The sequence below is a fragment of the Phoca vitulina genome, unplaced genomic scaffold (genome assembly GCF_004348235.1).
Source record: "Phoca vitulina isolate PV1807 unplaced genomic scaffold, GSC_HSeal_1.0 scaffold89, whole genome shotgun sequence".
Taxonomy (NCBI): Eukaryota; Metazoa; Chordata; class Mammalia; order Carnivora; family Phocidae; genus Phoca; species Phoca vitulina.
Window position 1 is genome coordinate 1034560 of NW_022589792.1, and position 18049 is coordinate 1052608.

At 53.4% G+C, this 18049-nt stretch overlaps 1 protein-coding gene across 2 annotated transcripts; it reads left to right on the plus strand.

The window, feature by feature from the left end:
• The first annotated feature begins 4014 nt into the window (after nt 1-4014).
• Nucleotides 4015-14138, plus strand: MRPL4 (mitochondrial ribosomal protein L4). 2 transcript variants are annotated; one of them, XM_032396142.1, is made up of 9 exons: nt 4015-4355; nt 4441-4507; nt 4594-4744; nt 6420-6471; nt 7443-7560; nt 8461-8567; nt 8650-8759; nt 8839-8915; nt 13568-14138. In XM_032396142.1, the coding sequence occupies exons 1-9, from the start codon at nt 4299-4301 to the stop codon at nt 13579-13581; spliced, it is 753 nt and encodes a 250-aa protein (XP_032252033.1). In that variant the 5' UTR covers nt 4015-4298; the 3' UTR covers nt 13582-14138. The 2 variants fall into 2 exon arrangements, with proteins under 2 accessions (XP_032252033.1, XP_032252032.1); XM_032396141.1 differs by lacking the exon at nt 13568-14138 and adding an exon at nt 10017-11412.
• The last annotated feature ends 3911 nt before the right edge of the window (nt 14139-18049 follow it).

The window sequence follows — 18049 nt, forward strand, 5'->3', positions numbered from 1 at the left end:
CCAGTAGGTCAGGGCCCCTGGTCAAGCCTGCCCCCACGCCCTGTACCTCCTATTCGAGGGCTTTCCCCCATATTCCATCCTCGACCTCTGGACTTTGTGAAAACCCTTGCACAGTGATGGGGGACTAGAAAAGGCCAGACGTTGGGGGGTCCTCCAGCTTCCGATGTCTGCTCCTTAAATTGCTGTCATGCCCATGGTCAGCAGAGATCTCTGGACTACAAGGCTGACATTTGTCACACACCGCTGGGGACAGAGGTCACCTGCAGTTGAGCCTTTGATCCACGGGAGAGGGCCAGACACATCAACCTTTGACCTCCACCCTGGCTTGGACCAAAATGCTCAAACTTTGAGCCTTTCTGTATGCAGGTCTCAAGGTCATTACCTCCCTTTCATTAAGGCTTGCTCACAATCAATAGCTGATAGAGGAGTCCTGTGCAAACTTCTTTCTCTACATCCCATTGGTTCAATTACTATGTACTGAGAACCTACTGGATGCCTGGCACCCTTCTTAACAAGAGGGCCCAGCAAGAAATAAAGACCCCATCCTCCAGGAGCTGATGTTCTACTGGAAGAGGCAGTCAAGAATCAAAATAGGGGCGCCTGGGTGGCTCAGTTGGTTAAGCGTCTGCCTTCGGCTCGGGTCATGATCCCAGGGTCCTGGGATCAAGCCCCACTCAGGCTCTCTGCTCAGTGGGAAACCTGCTTCTCCTTCTCCCTCTGCCTGCCTCTCTGCCTACTTGTGCTCTCTCTCTCTGTCAAATAAATAAAATCTTAAAAAAAAAAAAGAATCAAAATAAGTAAGAATGACATCATCTGTTAGAACGTGGTAAACGTGCTGGAAACAATGATACTGGGAAGGCATATGAAGAATGTGGGTTAGGAAGGGAACAGTGACTTTAGACCCAGTGTCACCTGAGAAGGTGACATTTGAGTAAAGACCTGAAGGAGGTGAGGGAGTGAGTCATGCAGATATTTAAGGGAGAGAAGTCCAGTGCAAAGGCCCTGAGGCTGACATGGGATTGACCAGTTCTGGTGAGAAGACCAGTGTGGTCTAAACCACAGAGTAATAAAGGGGGAAGGTGGGAGGAGGTGAGGACAGGTCCTGCAAGGCCTTGTGGGCTGCAGTGAGGACTATGGCCTTTGCTCAAAGCGAAATGAGAGGCACGGAGGGTTGTGAGCAGAGGAGGGACATGATCTGACTCAGGTGTTTACAGGTTCCTTCTGCGGTTGGAAAAAGACTGTGGGGAGTGAGATGGAAGGAAAAGAGAACTCTAATCCTTCACTCAGCTCAGGAGGGGAGGGTTCGTGTATGTCCCACTTACACCTATAAGGAGACCAGACTCTGAAAGAGCTAACCAGTTGTCTAGGGATACCCAGCCACTTAGCGGCACCCCCTAGATTTGAACATGTGTCTCTGCAACTAGAGTGTTGTTGGGCAAATAATCATTTTTTTGGTAACTTATGTGTCCGTGACATCAGGGGGATAGAGATCTAAGATCTGAGAGCAGGCTTCCCAACAAGCAGAGAGCCCGACTCGGGGCTTGATCCCAGGACCCTGGGATCGAGTCCCACATCAGGCTCCCTGCTCTGCGGGGAGCCTGCTTCTCCCTCTCCCACTTCCCCTGCTTGTGTTCCCTCTCTCGCTGTGTCTCTCTCTGTCCTATAAATACATAAATAAAATCTTTAAAAAAAAAATGAATAAAATCTTTATTTTTTTTAAAGATTTTATTTATTTATTTGACAGAGAGAGAGATAGCGAGAGCAGGAACACAAGCAGGGGGAGTGGGAGAGGGAAAAGCAGGCTTCCCGCCGAGCAGGGAGCCCGATGTGGGGCTCGATCCCACAACCCTGGGATCATGACCTGAGCTGAAGACAGACGCTTAATGACTGAGCCACCCAGGCACCCCGAATAAAATCTTTAAAAAGAAAAAAAGAAGATAAATACTGATGGGAAAAAAAAAAAGGATAAGTGGGTCAGAAGGGCCGGGAGTGGGGATTGCAATTTTGAATAGGGTGGTCAGGACAAGCTTCGTGGAGGAGGTGACATTTGAGCAAAGAATTGAAGGAGGTAAGAGATAGAGCCATGTGGAGCTCTGGGGAAAGTATGTTCCAGGCAGAAGAAAGAGCAGTGCAAAGGCCCTGAGGTGGGTTCAACTTAAATGAATGAGTTGCCATTAGGAAGGTCCAGCCACCCCTAACTCCTGCTGCTCTCTCCCCACTTCCGATCTTTGCAACTCTGTTCTTTCAGCCTGGAACACCTTTTCTCCTCTGGACAAACTCCTGATGGGCCTTCAAGTTACAGCTTTAGGGAAGTCACCTCTAAGACCCCTGCCCCCAGGGGTTAAGAGTTCTTCCCCTGGGCTCCCACATACACTGTAGGCCTCCCTTCCCCTATTCTTTTTTTTTTTTTTTTTTTTTAGGATTTTATTTATCTATTTGTCAGAGAGAGAGCATATTCTCTTAGTGCTAGCGAGCACAAGCTGGGGGAGCAGCAGGTAGAGGGAGAAGCAGGCTCCCCGATGAGCAAGGAGTCCGATGAGGGACTCAATCCCAGGACACTGCGATCCTGGCCTGAGCCGAAGGCAGACGCTTAACCAACTGAGCCACCCAGGCATCCCCTTTCCCCTATTCTGATTCCTCAACCTTCTGCACTGCACTGAGTATCTCAATGTTGTCTGCTGGATTTACCTACTCCGTACCAGTAGGTGCCTAATAAATCATTAAGCAAGTTCTGTTCCATCATTTGCTACATAATATCCAAACTTCCTGGCACAGGACAGACTTGTAAATCTGCCTATAAATCATAAACTGGTTCTGGGAGGAGACACATAGCTGGTTGTGGTGGTGGCTTTTGGGAGGGGAACAGGGAGGGGCAGGATCAGAGATTGGAGGAGACACTTCACTCTAGTTTTCTTTTGTACTTGTTGAAATTTTCTTTGCCTGGTGTTTGAATTACCTACACAAACATAAAACGAATAAATAAAATTCTACAACATAAAGGATTGAAAGACCTTTCTAAATTGCAGAGTGGGTGGAGTTTCAAATACCCACCCACAATTATTCTAGCAGGGATAGAATACCCAATGGAATACATTGTAAATTTTTATTAATACTACACAAAAATATCCATGTTATATATCAGATGCGGAAAAAAAAAAAAGAGCGCCCACATCTTTAGTAGGTATTCAAGTCCTCCAGGGTCCACCCCATCCCTGCCTTGGCTCTTGACTTGTTTTGATGACAAAACTCACCCTCGATAATAATAATAATAATAATACCACTAAGTGTTCACTTTGTGCTAGGCATGACTTCATTTCATTGAAGTCTCACGACCTCTCCATTTTCCAGATGAGGAAACTGAGGTTGGCTCCCAGACCACGTTAGGCCAGCCAGGTGATCAGGCTCGGCGAGGCAGCGAAGGCTGCTATGTGTTCATGACGCCCTCTGGAGGCCTCGCGGGGAAGCTGGCAAAGAACCTAAAAACGAATCTTTAGATTTCAGTTGTAAGGGTGCGCAACGAGGGAGGAAATCCAGAGTCTGCGGACTCCCCACCTTGCTGTGTTTTCGGAGAGAGTTCTGGGAGTGGACAGGACCCTGTCTAGGAGGCGGAGAAGACACAGACCTAATCTGTGGTTTGATGGGGAACTTACCCTCTGCCTTGGGGAATCTGAGAGGCACGGTCCCACAGGCTCAATACTGAGGGTTTTCTGCGGGAGACGAAGCCCCGCACGTAAACAAACACACAAAACCCCTTCACTGGAGACTGAAAGACCACCGCGGGGGGTCTAGGAGGCTAGATGGGGCGGGGGCGGGGCATGGAGGGCGTGACCGACACCAAAAGCGTAACAGGTATTGGTCATATTCTCTTAGTGCCCGCCCCAGAACCGCCCAGCCATAGGCGGGCCACTTTTCCAGGCTTAACGCTCATTGGCTGAGCGAGGAGCGTGCCTTTCCGCCAGGGAGATCTCATTGGCTGGATTCCCGCACGGGCTCTTTGGGGGCGGGACCCAGGAAAAAGCAGGGCCTACGGAAGGGGCGCGGCTTCTTGCTGCAAGGTCGCGTGTTTCCAGGTGTCGCAGGGGGTCCCTTAGGCCAGGCGTGAAAACTGGAGCCTGGGGGTTAGTCCTGGGGCGGAGATGAAGGCACGCTGGGCCAGGCCCCGCCGACTTCCCTCTTGCACTCAGCTTTCCAACGCCGATCCGAGCGGAGTGGGCGGTGTCGCGGGCGTGATGTCATCGCTAGGCGTCGCGCACATCCCGAAGGAGCCTTGACCTCTCCGCGTGGGGAGCTGCGCCGCAATGCTGCAGCTAGTACGGGCTGGGGCGCGGGCCTGCCTTAGGCCCACGGGCTGCCGGGTGAGGCGGGGCACTGGGGACGGGACCGGAGGACAAAGGCTGGAGGTTCCGGGTGTCGTTTCTCACTCTCGTCCACCGTTTACAGGGCTTGAACGCGCTGGCGGAAGAGGCAGGACCCCAGGCGCCGAAGCCAGAGTCAGTAGCCGGCGCGGGTGAGGTTGCCAGGGTCGCTCCAGGAGGGGCGGCAACCGGGAGCCCTGACGCTTGGCCCTGACCCCTGACCTCCCAATCGCTTCAGGTCCCCAGGTGCCCGTGCTGCGCAGGTGCGAGCTCCCGGTACCCGCGCCCCGGCGGCCGGTGCAGGCCTGGGTGGAGTCCCTGCGCGGCTACGAGCAGGAGCGCGTGGGTCTGGCCGAGCTGCACCCCGAAGTTTTCTCCACAGCGCCCAGGTGAGTGGGAGCGAAATGGTGAACTGAGTGCCAGAGGGAGGAGGAGCGGGGCTTTAGGAATCAGGATGACCTGGGCTTGAGCCTCAGCTTCTTTACCTGCCAAAAGGGGATGATGGTTTTCCCTGCTACTGGGTTATGTAAGATTGAGATCTAAGAGTTAAGGACGCAGAACTCTGGAGCTTCAGTGACTGAGTTCAAATCCTGCCTTCCCGCTTGTGTTTCAGTGTCCCCATTCTGTCAAACCTCAAGAGGTTGCTGTGATGATGAAATGAGTTAATTCTGGCACCTAATAAGTTCTATAGATATGTTGATTATGTTGATTATGATATGCTGTTACCGAATTTTGCAAAAATAAGCACTAACAATGGTCAAGCCCTGGCATAGCCTATTGGCATTTTGGTTAAGTAGGTCCTTATAGCAACTCTAGGAGAGGGTTCAGTTATTCTTGCTTTGTAGATAAAGAAACTGAGCACAGACAGGTTAAGAAATTTGCTCAAGATCACACAGCTTGTAAGCTTTAGAGTCAGGATCTCAACCTTACGTGGGCCAACTCCTTGGGCTGGCTTATCGGCTTACCAAGGCGTATGATGCCCCTCACGTGCATTGTATCCGGCACATAATAAGTGCTGTTAATTTATTACTATTACTGATTTTGGCGTGGTTTGCCCCCTGCTTTTAGAGTCCCAATCTACTAGAGAGTGACAAAAGAAACTAAAAACAACGTATTTTGTGTATTCTGTAAATCCTTACGAAGTGTCTGGTATATGCCAGATTCCATTCTGGGTGTTGGGAAGACAGCAATGAATGAGTACCAAGGTTGCTGATGTTGCTTACAGTCTAGATCAGGGGTCTGCAAACCTTTTTCTGTAAGGGGCCAGAGAGTAAATATTTTAGGCTTTGCAGGCTTTCGTGTCGCCATGGCAACTACTCCTCTCAGCTGATGTAGTACAAAAGCAGGGTTGTGTCCTAGTGAAACATATTTACAGAAACAGGCAGCAGGCCAGGTTGGCCTACTAGCCATAGTAGCTTGCCAACCCCGGGCAAGCTACCCCGGCAGTCATGTCCAATGTAACCACATAATGTGAGTCACGTGTGTAATTTACATTTTGCTAGTAGCCATGTTTTAAAAAAAAAGGAAGAAACAATCTATTTTATTAACCTGATATATCTAAAACGGTGTCATTTCAACATGGGGCACTGGCCACATTTCAGGGGTTCAGCAGGCACATATCTGGCCAGTGTCTACCGAATAGGAGGATAGTGCAGGGCCAGAGAGGCAAACCAGTCCATAAAGAAGGTGGCAAGGAGTAAGTTGTAATGGTGGGAAAAGAGTAAGGTACTGTGAGAAGGAGGAAGTGGTGGCTCTCCTCTTAGCAAGGAGGCTCCTCTCAGAGATGTTGTTTGGGGCTGAGACCTATGGGCTGAGGAGGAACCAGCCAGGGGAAGAGTGTTTCAGGCAAAGGGAACAGTGAGCTCAAAGGCATGGAGGCTGGACCCCATTTCACAGAATGGAAATGGAGTGGGCCTGGCGGTGGTATGAGATGGGGCAGAGAGGGGCGAGGGCAGATCACACAGGGCCCTGGAGCTGGATGGGAGGAGCCCCTGTTTTCATCTGGTGAGGTGGCGAGGGCTTTAACTGGAGGTAGGCCTCTCACAGCCTCTTCTTTCTCCATAGGTTGGATATCCTGCACCAGGTTGCCATATGGCAGAAGAACTTTAAGAGAATTGTGAGTGCCCAAGTGGGGGAGGTTGGTGGAAGGAGGCAGAGAAAGCTCCTCGGTTTGTCTTCTCTGGATTGTTAGGCTCAGGCCTTACCTTCTCTCTTCTGAACCATTCACTGATGGGTGACATGCCAGGTGTTTTCTGAACACCCAGTGTGCATTAGGCATGGTGCTAGTGGACAAGGCAGGCAAGATCCCTGCCCTTCGGAAGCTCGTAGTCTAGTTAGGTGAACATGAATCAAGTAGGCAAGCCTGTAAATATATGACTAGGGAAGTTGTCCCAGAGAAAAAGAGACATTTAGCCTCGATGTATAGTAGGTGCTAACTAGGTAAAGGGGGCAGTGGCGCTAAGGTAGAGGTAGTGGGAACCGCACATGCAAAGGTCCTGCGGCAGGGACAACATGGAGCCTAGTGTGGCCACAGAGGTCAGCGGGAGCAGTGGTGAGTAGTTTGGATTTTTTTGCCAAGTGCGTTGAAGAACCATTACCAGTCAGGGTCTCTCTGCTTCCCATCTGCTTACCTCAGAAGTCCAGTGAGTGCTTCCCCTGTTCACACCCTCCCTAGCTCACCGTGGAAGTCCCTCGTCATCCCCCCACCCCATACCTCTCCCTGATGTTCTCTAGCTTCTGCACACGTTTCCCCACGCCACACCTTCCTTCCGGTTGCCACCACATTAAAATCATTCAAAAAATGCCAAGTGCCTACCGTGTGCCAGGCAGCAGAGCCCCTGCCTTTCTGGGGCTGACATTCTGGAGCAGACGAGGGGACTCTCGATTTCGTTATTCTTCTCTCCCTCCCCAAGTGCTGTGTGTTTATCCCGATGGATCCCTGATCTCTGTACCTCCTGTTGTCGGGCTCCCCACTGGTGAGCACCTACTGCCCAGCTCACTGCTGTTTTCCCAGGCCCGGGCCCTCTCAGCCGTGACAGTGTCTGCCTTGGGAACCTGACCGTCCGTCTCCTCCCTTTGCACCCGCAGAGCTATGCCAAGACCAAGACTAGGGCCGAGGTGCAGGGTGGAGGCCGGAAGCCTTGGCCACAGAAAGGCAGTGGGCGTTCCAGGCATGGCAGCATCCGCTCCCCGATCTGGCGAGGAGGTGAGCGGGGCAGGGAGGGAGGGGCCCTGGGGGCATCTTCACACCCATCTGGTGTGATAGCTGTCAGTCCCATTCCTTCCACCTGGGCAGGGGCAGCAGGACTCCGGCCCGCAGACCTCACTACCTGTGTGCGGGTCAGAGATCAGAGAGTCGGCTGCTTTCCCAGCTCCCTGTCAGCTCTGGCCTTAGCCTCTCATCAGACCATGGCCACAGCCCCTCTTGGCCCCAACTCCCGTCTTACCTCGCCTGGACCACCCTGCACACAGCACCCAGAGTGCTTTTCCTAAGCCCCCAGGTGGTTCCTGCAGCCTTTTTGGGAAGTCTGGGCTCCTCACCTTGGCATTCCAGGCAGTGGTGCCCACAGGCCCCCCTCGTTCCTCCACATCCTCTCTGACCAGACAACTGATTCAGTGTCAGCTCCTATTTGCCTGGCCAACTCTCTGCATCCTTAGCATGTGTTTGGGCTGTGCCTTTTCCAGGAAGCCCTCCCTGACCTTCTTTGGGTCCCCGGCCCCCAACAACTCCTTGTGCCGCCCAAAAAGACCGCCCTGATTTCCTCTGCAGTTGAACCTCTGTCTGAATGTGAATGACAGGAGGGCAGGGATCCTGCCCATCTTGTTCCCTGCTGCACCCCCAGGGCCCAGCAGAGGGTGGACACACAGGCAGATGGTCCTCACTCACGGTTTGACAGCTGAGGAAGTCGAGGCCCAGTAAGGCAAAGTCACCTGTCCCGGGCGGTGCTGGATCCAGTGTCCCCTCTCTTTCCCTCCTTAAGGCCCTGTCCTCTTTGCTGATTCGGTTTGCCTGCTGGCAGCCTCCCTACACCAGCCACTGTGACAGATTTCTGTCCTGTACGCCCAGCTGGGGTCCTCACCTGTCCACACACCTCTTTCTCTGCAGGAGGCATTGCCCACGGCCCCCGGGGCCCCACCAGCTACTACTACATGCTGCCCATGAAGGTGCGGGTGCGGGGCCTCAAGGTGGCGCTGACCGTCAAGCTGGCCCAGGTACGGGCCTGATCCCGCGGGGAGCTGCCGGCGCCCGGGGGTGTGGGCTGTGGGGGCTCAGACCGTCCTTTCTTCCTGATAGGATGACCTGCACGTTGTCGACTCCCTGGAGCTGCCGACCTCCGACCCCCAGTACCTGACCGAGCTGGCCCGCTACCGCCGCTGGGGGGATTCCGTGCTCCTTGTAGACTTGTGAGGGTGCGGGGCGGAGCGGGGGTGGGGGCGCTGGGGGCCGTCCTCTGCGGTGCTCACCTCCTGGCCTCCGTTTCAGAGCCCACGAGGACATGCCTCAGAACGTCATAGCAGCCGTCTCCGGCCTGAAGACCTTCAACCTGATCCCGGCTGTCGGTGAGCGGAGGGCCCCAGTTCTCCCCCCACCAGGTCCCCAGCAGTCCATGGGCAGTTAAAAGTCTATACCTGCCAGCTCCTCAACCCAGCCCTCAGCTTGCCCAGACGGAGCATCGGGGAGATGCCATCCTTGAAGAATGGCTCTGTCCAAGCTCAGGGCTCAGTGCGGGGCTCAGAGTGAGTGGAGGGGCTGCTGGCTGTCCTCGTCCGGCTCCTCCCTCCAAGAGGCTGGGAGGTGGGATCCGGTCTGGCTTGGGCATGTCACACCCATCATCACATTGGCTGATCAGTCCCTAGAGCTCTTTCTCGGTGTCCTGATGGCATGACTGGCTTCCTCCCGGACGGCCGCAGCTGGGGGTCTCACGGGCACCTTCGCACCTAAGAACTCCTTCCTTCCTGTGGCTCAGGCCCCAGACCATGCTGTCACCCTCCACTCGTCTCTTAGCTCACCCCTTCGGCGTTGACTTTAATATGGGGGATTCCACCACTTCTTACGCCCCAGCTCCCCGTCTCCCTCCGGCCGGGTCCCTGGCCCCTGCTCTATTCCGCAGCCTGTTCTCCCCCACCACGGCCACCAGAGGGCGCCTGTGCGCACCCGAGTCTCAGCGCGGCCCTCCTCTGCCCACAGCCCTCTGCGGTTCCCACCTCCCTCCGGGACAAGGCCCAAGTTCTCCCTGGGGCCCGCAAGATCCTGCACAACCTGCCCCATCCTGTCCCTGCGCTCGCCGCCGCCTCCTGTCCCGCTCGCTCACTAAGTGCAGCCACAGGCCTCCCGCAGTGCATTCATGCCCCTGCTCTGCCGAGGGTCCGGCCGGCCGGCTGGAGAGGGAGGTGGGGATCCCAGCCCCAGCGCAGGGCAGAGCCAGGCACGCAGGAGGCTCTCAATCAGGGACTGAGCTGAGGACCGTCCCTCGCCCGGGGTCTTGCCATCAGTGAGCAGCTGAGCCAGGGTTTGAGCCTAGCCTGCAAGATCCGTGAGCCCATGCCGCACCCCGGTGTCTCTAGAGTAGGGCAATACGGGGAGGGGGTTGCTTCCTCGGGGAGGAAAGGGGGCCCCAGAGGTGGTAGGCAGCCCGGCCTGGACTGCATCTCCACCCCCAGGCCTGAACGCGTACAGCATGCTCAAACACCAGACCCTGGTCCTGACCCTGCAGACCGTCGCCTTCCTGGAGGAGAAGCTGCTCTGGCACGACTCGCGCTACACGCCCCTCTACCCCTTCCGCCTGCCCTACCGCGACTTTCCCTGAGCCCCGGTCCTCCGCCCTTTGGGGCCCGGCAGCCTCGTGCCCGCCTTGTGGGGGGCGGAGCGGCACGGCCCGGACCCCCTCATCCCAGTGCGGCTGTGCACAGAGCGGCCGAGCACCGAACTCTGGCCCCAATTTTCGCTTTCATTTTTAAGATGAATCTTACTTTTTAATCAAAAAAGAGAAACAGAACAGCTCATTGCCATCTTGTAAATAAATCCACTTGGCAAGTCAAGCTCTTCCTCAGTGCTAGGTGCTGCTGGGTACCTCCGTCCTCAGGGGGCAGCCTCAGGGCTCTTTACAGCAGTGACCCACACTCAGCTCCAGTAGGACGAGAGGGGCTCCAGGAGCGCGCAGAGGAGGGCCCAGCTGTCCGTAAGAACCGGCTCCCAGTGCCTCCCCACTGCCCAGCACTGGACCTGAGAATTCACATCCCGGTTTGATTCTACAAATAGGAAGTGTAAACCTGAGCTTTCATCATCATGACTTCCCCTAAGCAGAGTCTGAATCCCTGTGGTCAATAAATGAGCAAATAAACACATTTTTTTAAGAACACCGAACTGGTATCCTAATTCTGGAGTCCGCTGCTGTTGTCTGCTCCCCAAGCTAATTTTTTTGTAACAGTCCTGACGCAGACTGTAATGTGGTCAATTTCCTTAAAGTCAGCCAGAACTGACATCTGCGTGTGTCCATTTAGCCAAGGCCAGGGGGCCACAGTGACCACCCATGGGCCAGGCTGCCCCTTGCCAAAAACATGTCTGGAATGCATCTCTGGGGAGTGCCTTCAGAGCTCACAGCACATTCTTTGAAAATCCTCATGGATATAAACTTTGATCCTTAAAGCACCAGCTTTGACTAAGTAAAAAAGCCATTTGGAGCCTGTAGTAAGAAGGGGTGCAGAGGGTGTGGGAAATGCTGCTTGGGCTAAAGCCAAACTCTTCCCTACCTCTCCCTGCGCCTCTCCCTGGCCAGATGGGGACACGAGGCTTCGAGCAAGACCCAGCTGTCCTGACGGCACCCAGACTAGATCGTCCTAGCTAGAAGTAAGGCTGCTTAGTTGTCTACCTCGCAGCGGTCAGGAAACAGCAAGGCCAACCCCCTGCTCCCGCAGACTTCCCAGACAGATGTGTTGGAACCTGTTCCACCATACTGGAAACCCGCAGCCAGACCAAGGATGATAAAAGGCATTAGAAAAAAATGATCTGACGGGTGCCTGGGTGGCTTAGTCGGTTAAGCATCCGACTCTTGATGGGGCGCCTGGGTGGCTCAGTCGTTAAGTGTCTGCCTTCAGCTCAGGTCATGATCCCGGGATCCTGGGATCGAGCCCCGCATCGGGCTCTCTGCTAGGCGGGAAGCCTGCTTCTCCCTCTCCCACTCCCCCTGCTTGTGTTCCCTCTCTCGCTGTCTCTCTCTCTATGTCAAATAAATAAATAAAATCTTTAAAAAAAAAAAAGCATCCGACTCTTGAGGTCGGCTCAGGTCATGATCTCAGGGTCATGGGATGGAGTTGTGTGTCAGCTCTGTGTTCAGCAGGGAGTCTGCGGGAGATTCTCCCCCCGCCCTCTGCCCCTCCCCCACTCAGGAGCATGCGCACGCTCTCTCTCAAATAAATCTTTAAAAAAAGAAAAGAGGGACACCTGGGTGGCTCAGTCATTAAGTGTCTGCCTTCGGCTCAGGTCCTGATCGCAGGGTCCTGGGATCGAGCCCCGCATCGGGTTCCCTGCTCGGCGGGACGCCTGCTTCTCCCTCTCCCACTCCCCCTGCTTGTGTTCCCTCTCTCACTGTCTCTCTCTCTGTCAAATAAATAAATAAAATCTTAAAAAAAAAAAAAAGATCTGATGACTAGAATGTGCTTTCAAATAATCGGGAGGCAGTGTGTGTATTACTAGTTTCCTAGGGCTGCCTTAACCAAGTACCACAGCCTGGATGGCTGAAACAACAGAACCGTATTGTCTCATGGTCCACGAAGCTAGAAATCGAAGATCAAGGTGTCGGCAGGGCTGGTTCCTTCTGAGGCTGCGAGGGAGACTCCGTCCCATCCCTCTCCCCTGGCTTCTGGTGGTTTGCTGGCAATCCTCAGCATGACTGGGCTCGCGGTCACCCCAAGGTCTGCCCTTGTCTTAGAATGGCAATGTCCCCATGGATGTGCCTATGTCCAGATTTCCCCTTTTTATAAGGACACCGGTCATGTTGGGTGAGCCGCCCCCCACCCCCACCCCAATGACCTCATCCTACTCATTCGCAGGTCCTGGGGGCTAGCGCTTTTATTTTTTCCTTGCGGGGAGGGGAACCGCTTGATCCCGTGACGGGGGGTAAGGGGAGAGTTGGAACCAGATCAGCCGTGAGAACCGTGGAAGCTGGCATGTGTGGCCTCATCGTGTATCCTCTGCTGTCGTCTGTGTTTGAAATTCTCTATAACAAGCTTTTTTTATTTTTTAAAAAAGATTTTATTTAACAGAGAGTGAGCACAAGCAGGCAGAGGGAGACGGAGAAGCAGGCTCCCTGCTCAGCAGAGAGCCCGATGCGGGGCTCGATCCCAGGACCCTGGGATCATGACCTGAGCCGAAGGCAGTTGCTTAACCAATTGAGCCACCCAGGCACCTATAGTGAACCTTTTTAGAAAAGAGAGAGATGAATGAAGACATTTCTTCAGGGGAGCTGTTGCTACCCTCAAGTCCTTCTCCCGCCCGCTTGGGACGTGGACTGACCCAGACAGAGCCCAGACAGGGAGGGCACTTCGCAGTCAGCCGTTCAAGGCAGGAGACCCAGGACTCCCGGGCTGAATCTGGCTTAAGAAAGCAAAAGCAAAAGTGAGCCTCTGGGGCTGGGATCCCACTCGGAGGGCCACCTGGCTCTGACGGTAGGGCCAAGGGGTCTGCTTACTCGTGGTCAGCATGGAGGTCCCCTGGGTGGGGCTGAGGGAAGAGCCCCGACCCAGACCAAGATGCCCCCACTCCAACCAAGGGGTCTCAAGCCTCAGAGCCCCCCAAAAAACATACCCATCAAATCCCTCAGGGGTGCCACCTTAACTCACTGCTGGGCCATCCAAAGCCCCCAGCCCGGGAGGAACAGCCCTGTCCCCTGTGTCCTCCTCCCCGCACCTGGGCAGGAGGGACCCCCTAGTGATGGGGGGGGGAGGCAGACAGAAAGAAGGTCACCAGCAGTGAGACCAGGCCATTCTTCCGCACCGAGGCCTCCAGCCCGGCAAGGCCTGACCCGGGGCTCCCCTCCGACATCAAGTCAAGTTCAGAGACTTGAATATGATACTGACTTGGGCCTGAATCCTGGGCAGACTTCTCAGCCGGGGGTGGGGCACGATTCCAGCACAGAAGAAACGGGGCGGAAGGAGAAGCCAAGTTCTGTTTCGACTGTCGCATAAACAACATGAATTTCTGCTTTACCCCCTAGGGTGGCTAGGATGAACTGTGATACCAGCATGAACCAGATCTGTGGGAACGCAGAGGAAGCCTGTATTTCCACTGAGGAAGTTTGAGGGGGAGATTCTCAGCGCTGGGTCCTAGTGAAACAGACCAATTGGGACGACTGCTACCCGCTCTCGCTCTGCGCTTGCCAAGCACCGCACGCAAACTAGGTCAGTGAAATCTCACATCCAGCCTTTGAGGTCTGTGTTACCATCCCATTCTTCAGCTGAGGCCTTTGAGAAGTGGTTTGCTCGAGGGGAAGTGGTTTGCTTGAGGTCACACTCCCAGCAGGGGCTCTCAGCATCCTTGACACCTGCTGTCCCGCACACTCCCCTCCAGCTGCCTCCGCTGCAGGGCTGTGCTGGGCTTGTCTGCGGGGCAGGTCAGAAGGACTGTGGGGGGGACCACGACGACATACAACCCGCTAGGATGGCAATAAGAGTCGTAATCATAAAACAGAAAATCGGCATTGACGAGGATGTGGAGAAATAGGAAGTCTTGCATGCTTTTACAGTGCTGGTAGGAATGTAAAATGGTACAGCTGCTGTGGGAAACAGTCTAGGGCGCCTGGGTGGCTCAGTCAGTTAAGCGTCTGCCTTCGGCTCAGGTCATGATCCGGGGTCCTGGGATCGAGTCCCGCGTCGGGCTCCCTGCTCCGCGGGAAGCCTGCTTCTCCCTCTCCCTCTGCCTGCTTGTGCTCGCTCTCTCTCTCTGTTAAATAAATAAATAGAATCTTTAAAAAACAGTCTAGCAGTTCCTCCAAAAGTTCCACTTGGAATTATCATATGACCCAGCAATTCTACTTCTGAGTGTATTCCCAAAAGAATTGAAAAAATGTTCATACCAATGCTTGTACATGAATGTGCAGGGCAGCATGACTCACCATGGCCAAAAGGAAGAAACATCCCAGATGTCCATTGACTGATGGACGGGTCAACAAAATGTCGTATCTTGTGGCAGGCAGAAGGAGAGGGAGACGCAGGCTTTCTGCAGAGTGAGGAGCCCGACCCCAGGACCCTGGGATCATGACCCAAGCTGAAGGCAGACGCTTAACCGACTGAGCCACCCAGGCGCCTGTGGATGAACCTTTATGCGAAACATTCTGAACATTATGCTGAGGCAAAGAAGCCAGACACAAAAGGCCACAGATTGTGTGATTCCATTTTCAGGAAATGTCCAGAATGGGCAAACCCACCGAGACAGACAGTAGGTTAAGGGTTGCCAGGGGCTGAAGGGAAAGGGGATTGGGAAGTACCAGGTTTTTTGGGAGGGTGATGGAAATAGTCCAGAATCGAATAGTGGTGATGGTGGTACAAGATTATGAATATACTAGAAAATTGTTAAAGGGCAAAAATGTAAACTTTATAGGGACGCCTGGGTGGCTCAGTCGGTTAAGCGTCTGCCTTCGGCTCAGGTCATGATCCAGGAGTCCTGGGATCGAGCCCCGCATCGGGCTCCCTGCTCAACAGGGAGTCTGCTTCTCCCTCTGCCTGCCGCTTCCCCTGCTTGTGCTCTCTCTCTCTCTCTCTGACAAATAAATAAATAAAATCTTTAAGAAAATGTAAACTTTATATTATGTGAATTTGTCTCAATTAAACGTATATATATGAATGTAAACTGGCATAGTCACTTTGAAAACCAGGATTGTGGTTCCTCAAAAAATTAAAATTAGTACTACCGTATGATCCAGCAATTTTACTTCTGGATATTTATCTGAGGGAAACAGAGTCACTACCTTGAAAAGGCATCTACGCCCCCATGCTACTGCAGCATTAATTACCATACTCAAGACAGGGAAACAACCTAACTGTCCATCAGTGGATGAATGGATATATACATACTCACAGTGGAAAGCTATTTGGCCTTAAAAAAAGGAAGGAAAGCTTGGGGTGCCCATGTGGCTCAGGTCAGTTAAGCGTCCAACTCTTGATCTCAGCTCAGGTCTCAGTCTCACGGTTGTGAGTTCAAGCCCTGTGTTGGGCTCCACACCCAGTGTGGAGCCTACTTAAAAAAAAAAAAAAAAAAGGGAAATCTTGCCATTTGCTACAACACAGATGGACCTTGAGGTCATTACTAAGTAAAATAAATCAGACAGAGAATGACAAATACTGTATGATCTCACTCACATGTGGAATCTTCAATAAACAACAGCAACACTTGAATTTATAGTTACAGAGAACAGACTGGTGGTTGCTAGAGGCAGGGGGTGGGGAAATGGGTGAAGGGGGTCAAAGGCACAAACTTCCAGTTATAAGATAAATAGGTCCTGGACGCGCCTGGGTGGCTCAGTTGGTTAAGTGTCTGCCTTCAGCTCAGGTCATGATCCCGGGGTCCTGGGATCGAGTTCCGCATCGGGCTCCCTGCTCAGTGGGGAGCCTGCTTCTCCCTCCCCCGCTCCCCCTGCTTGTGCTCTCTCTCTAACAAACAAATAAATAAAATCTTAAAAAAAAAAAAAAAAGATAAATAGGTCCTGGGGATGTAATGTACAGGCTGGTGACTAAAAATTTTTTAAATAAGGAAATATAAATAAATATATATATGAAGTAATGAAGTATTGGGGAGCTGACAGTCCACCCAGCGAGGCACAGGATTGGCATAGAGTCTACCCACCTCCGAGAGTTCCTCCGTGAGGCTGAACCTTAGTGACCCCAACAGGTAACTCCGCTAATGCACACCTTTACTGGTTGCCTTCCCTGACTCCCCCCACCCCAGGTGTTTCTTGAGATCACCGCTCAGATAAACTGCCTGAACACCAAGTTTTGTTTCAGGGTCTACTTTTGGGGAGAACTTACGCTAAAATGGCTGGTAAGTATCGGAGCCTGCATTCAAACCCCCATCTACTCCTCATTCTGTTACAACCTTGTGGATGCAATGCTCTGAGAACCTTTTGTAGAAATGGTGGAAGGGAATTCTGGGCTAGAGGAACAGCCTGTTCCAAATGCTCAGAGACAAAAGAAGTGCACGGAAGCTGCCAGGAAGGGCAGGGTGGCCACGTCAGAGCTCAGACTGAAGAGAGAGCAGGCACGATGCCACAGAGTGGGATGTGGATACTTCTGCCCTGTGTCCATGGCCTCTGGTCTGCAGTGGGCCGATTCGTTGGTCTGCCTGAGACAGCCTGGCACCCTGAAGGAAGCCCTGCCCTTCCTGGAAGCTTCGGTGAAGGGCTGGGGAGCCTCTGTTTTCCTTTTCCTCAAGGAAACACAAAGGGAATGTAAGACCAGGAGGTGGATGCTCCTCTTGCCAACCTTACCACCCCATCTTCATCTCAGGAAATGGCTCTCCATCCTCCCAGGGGCTCAGACCAGGACCAACAAGCCCAGCGAAGGCCCCATCATAACTCACCTGGACTAGAGTAGTCACCTCCTCTCTGGCTTCCTGGCTTCCACCCTGTCCTCCCTGCCTCCAGAATATAGCTCCTGCAGTCTCAGGAGGGTGCCTATAAACACCTGAGTCAGGCCTGTCCCTCCTCTGCTCAGGACCTTCCATGGCTCCCACTTCACTGGGAGGAAAAACCAAAGTCCCCTGTAGGCCAACAAGCATGCTCTGCATCATCTCCTCCCTGCCCTCCTTTCCTCCTCCTTTCCTTACTGCACCCCAGCCACACTGGCCTCCTGGCTGTCCCTACCTCAGGGCCTTTGCACATTCAGAACTCTCTGCCTGGTACACTCCCTCCCTGGTATTGTCACAGCTCCCTCCTCACCTCCCGTGGTCTTTGCTCAAATGTCACCTTCTCAGTCTTTCTCAGAGTACTCTATTTGAAAGTTCATCAACCCTCACATTGCCTATTCCCTCCCGTTTTATTTCTCTTCAGCACTAATCACAAGCTAACACCCCATATATTTTAGTTTCTTGTCTGTCTCCCCCCCACACTAAAACCATCTCTGCACAATGGCGAAATTTTTGTATTTTCTGATCGTTGCTGTGTCGCTAGCACACCTGGAAGGATTCTTGGTATACAGCAGGCGCTCAATAAACACTGCCCAGCAAGTCGGGAGAAGTGAGAAAGATTGGCGCTTTTATGGCTACAAGGAAGACTTGGGCCGCGCGGGGGAGCTCGCGGCCCGCGCGCACTTTGGACTAAGGTCAAGGGACCCAAGGAAGAGATCCCCCAAAAAATCCGCCGGGGGCACCAGGGTGGCTCAGTGGGTAGAGCGTCTGCCTTCCACCCGGGTCGTGATCCCGGGGTCGTGGGATCGGGATCGAGCCCCTCCCCCGCTCGGCGGGGAGTCCGCTTCTCCCTTTCCTTCCCCCTGCTCGTGGTCGCGCTCTCTCGCTCGCTCTTAAATACTTAAATAAATAAATAAATAAGTAAATACAATCTTTCTGCTCTCAAATAAATAAATAAATAAAATCTTTAAAGAAAAAGGAAAATCCGTCGGAAAATCCTCGGCTCCGACCCCGCACGGGATTTTCCCAGGCCCAGCGCGTCCTGGTTCCCATTCTGCACCTTTGCTCTGCACCTTTGCCC

Excerpts from the sequence above, each read along its gene's own strand:
- MRPL4 (XM_032396141.1), top strand. The coding sequence starts at position 4,299 with ATGCTGCAGCTAGTACGGGCTGGGGCGCGGGCCTGCCTTAGGCCCACG. Across the intron at positions 8,760-8,838 it reads TCCGTGCTCCTTGTAGACTT|AGCCCACGAGGACATGCCTC; the intron begins GTGAGGGTGCGG and ends CCTCCGTTTCAG. Across the intron at positions 8,916-10,016 it reads CAACCTGATCCCGGCTGTCG|GCCTGAACGCGTACAGCATG; the intron begins GTGAGCGGAGGG and ends CTCCACCCCCAG.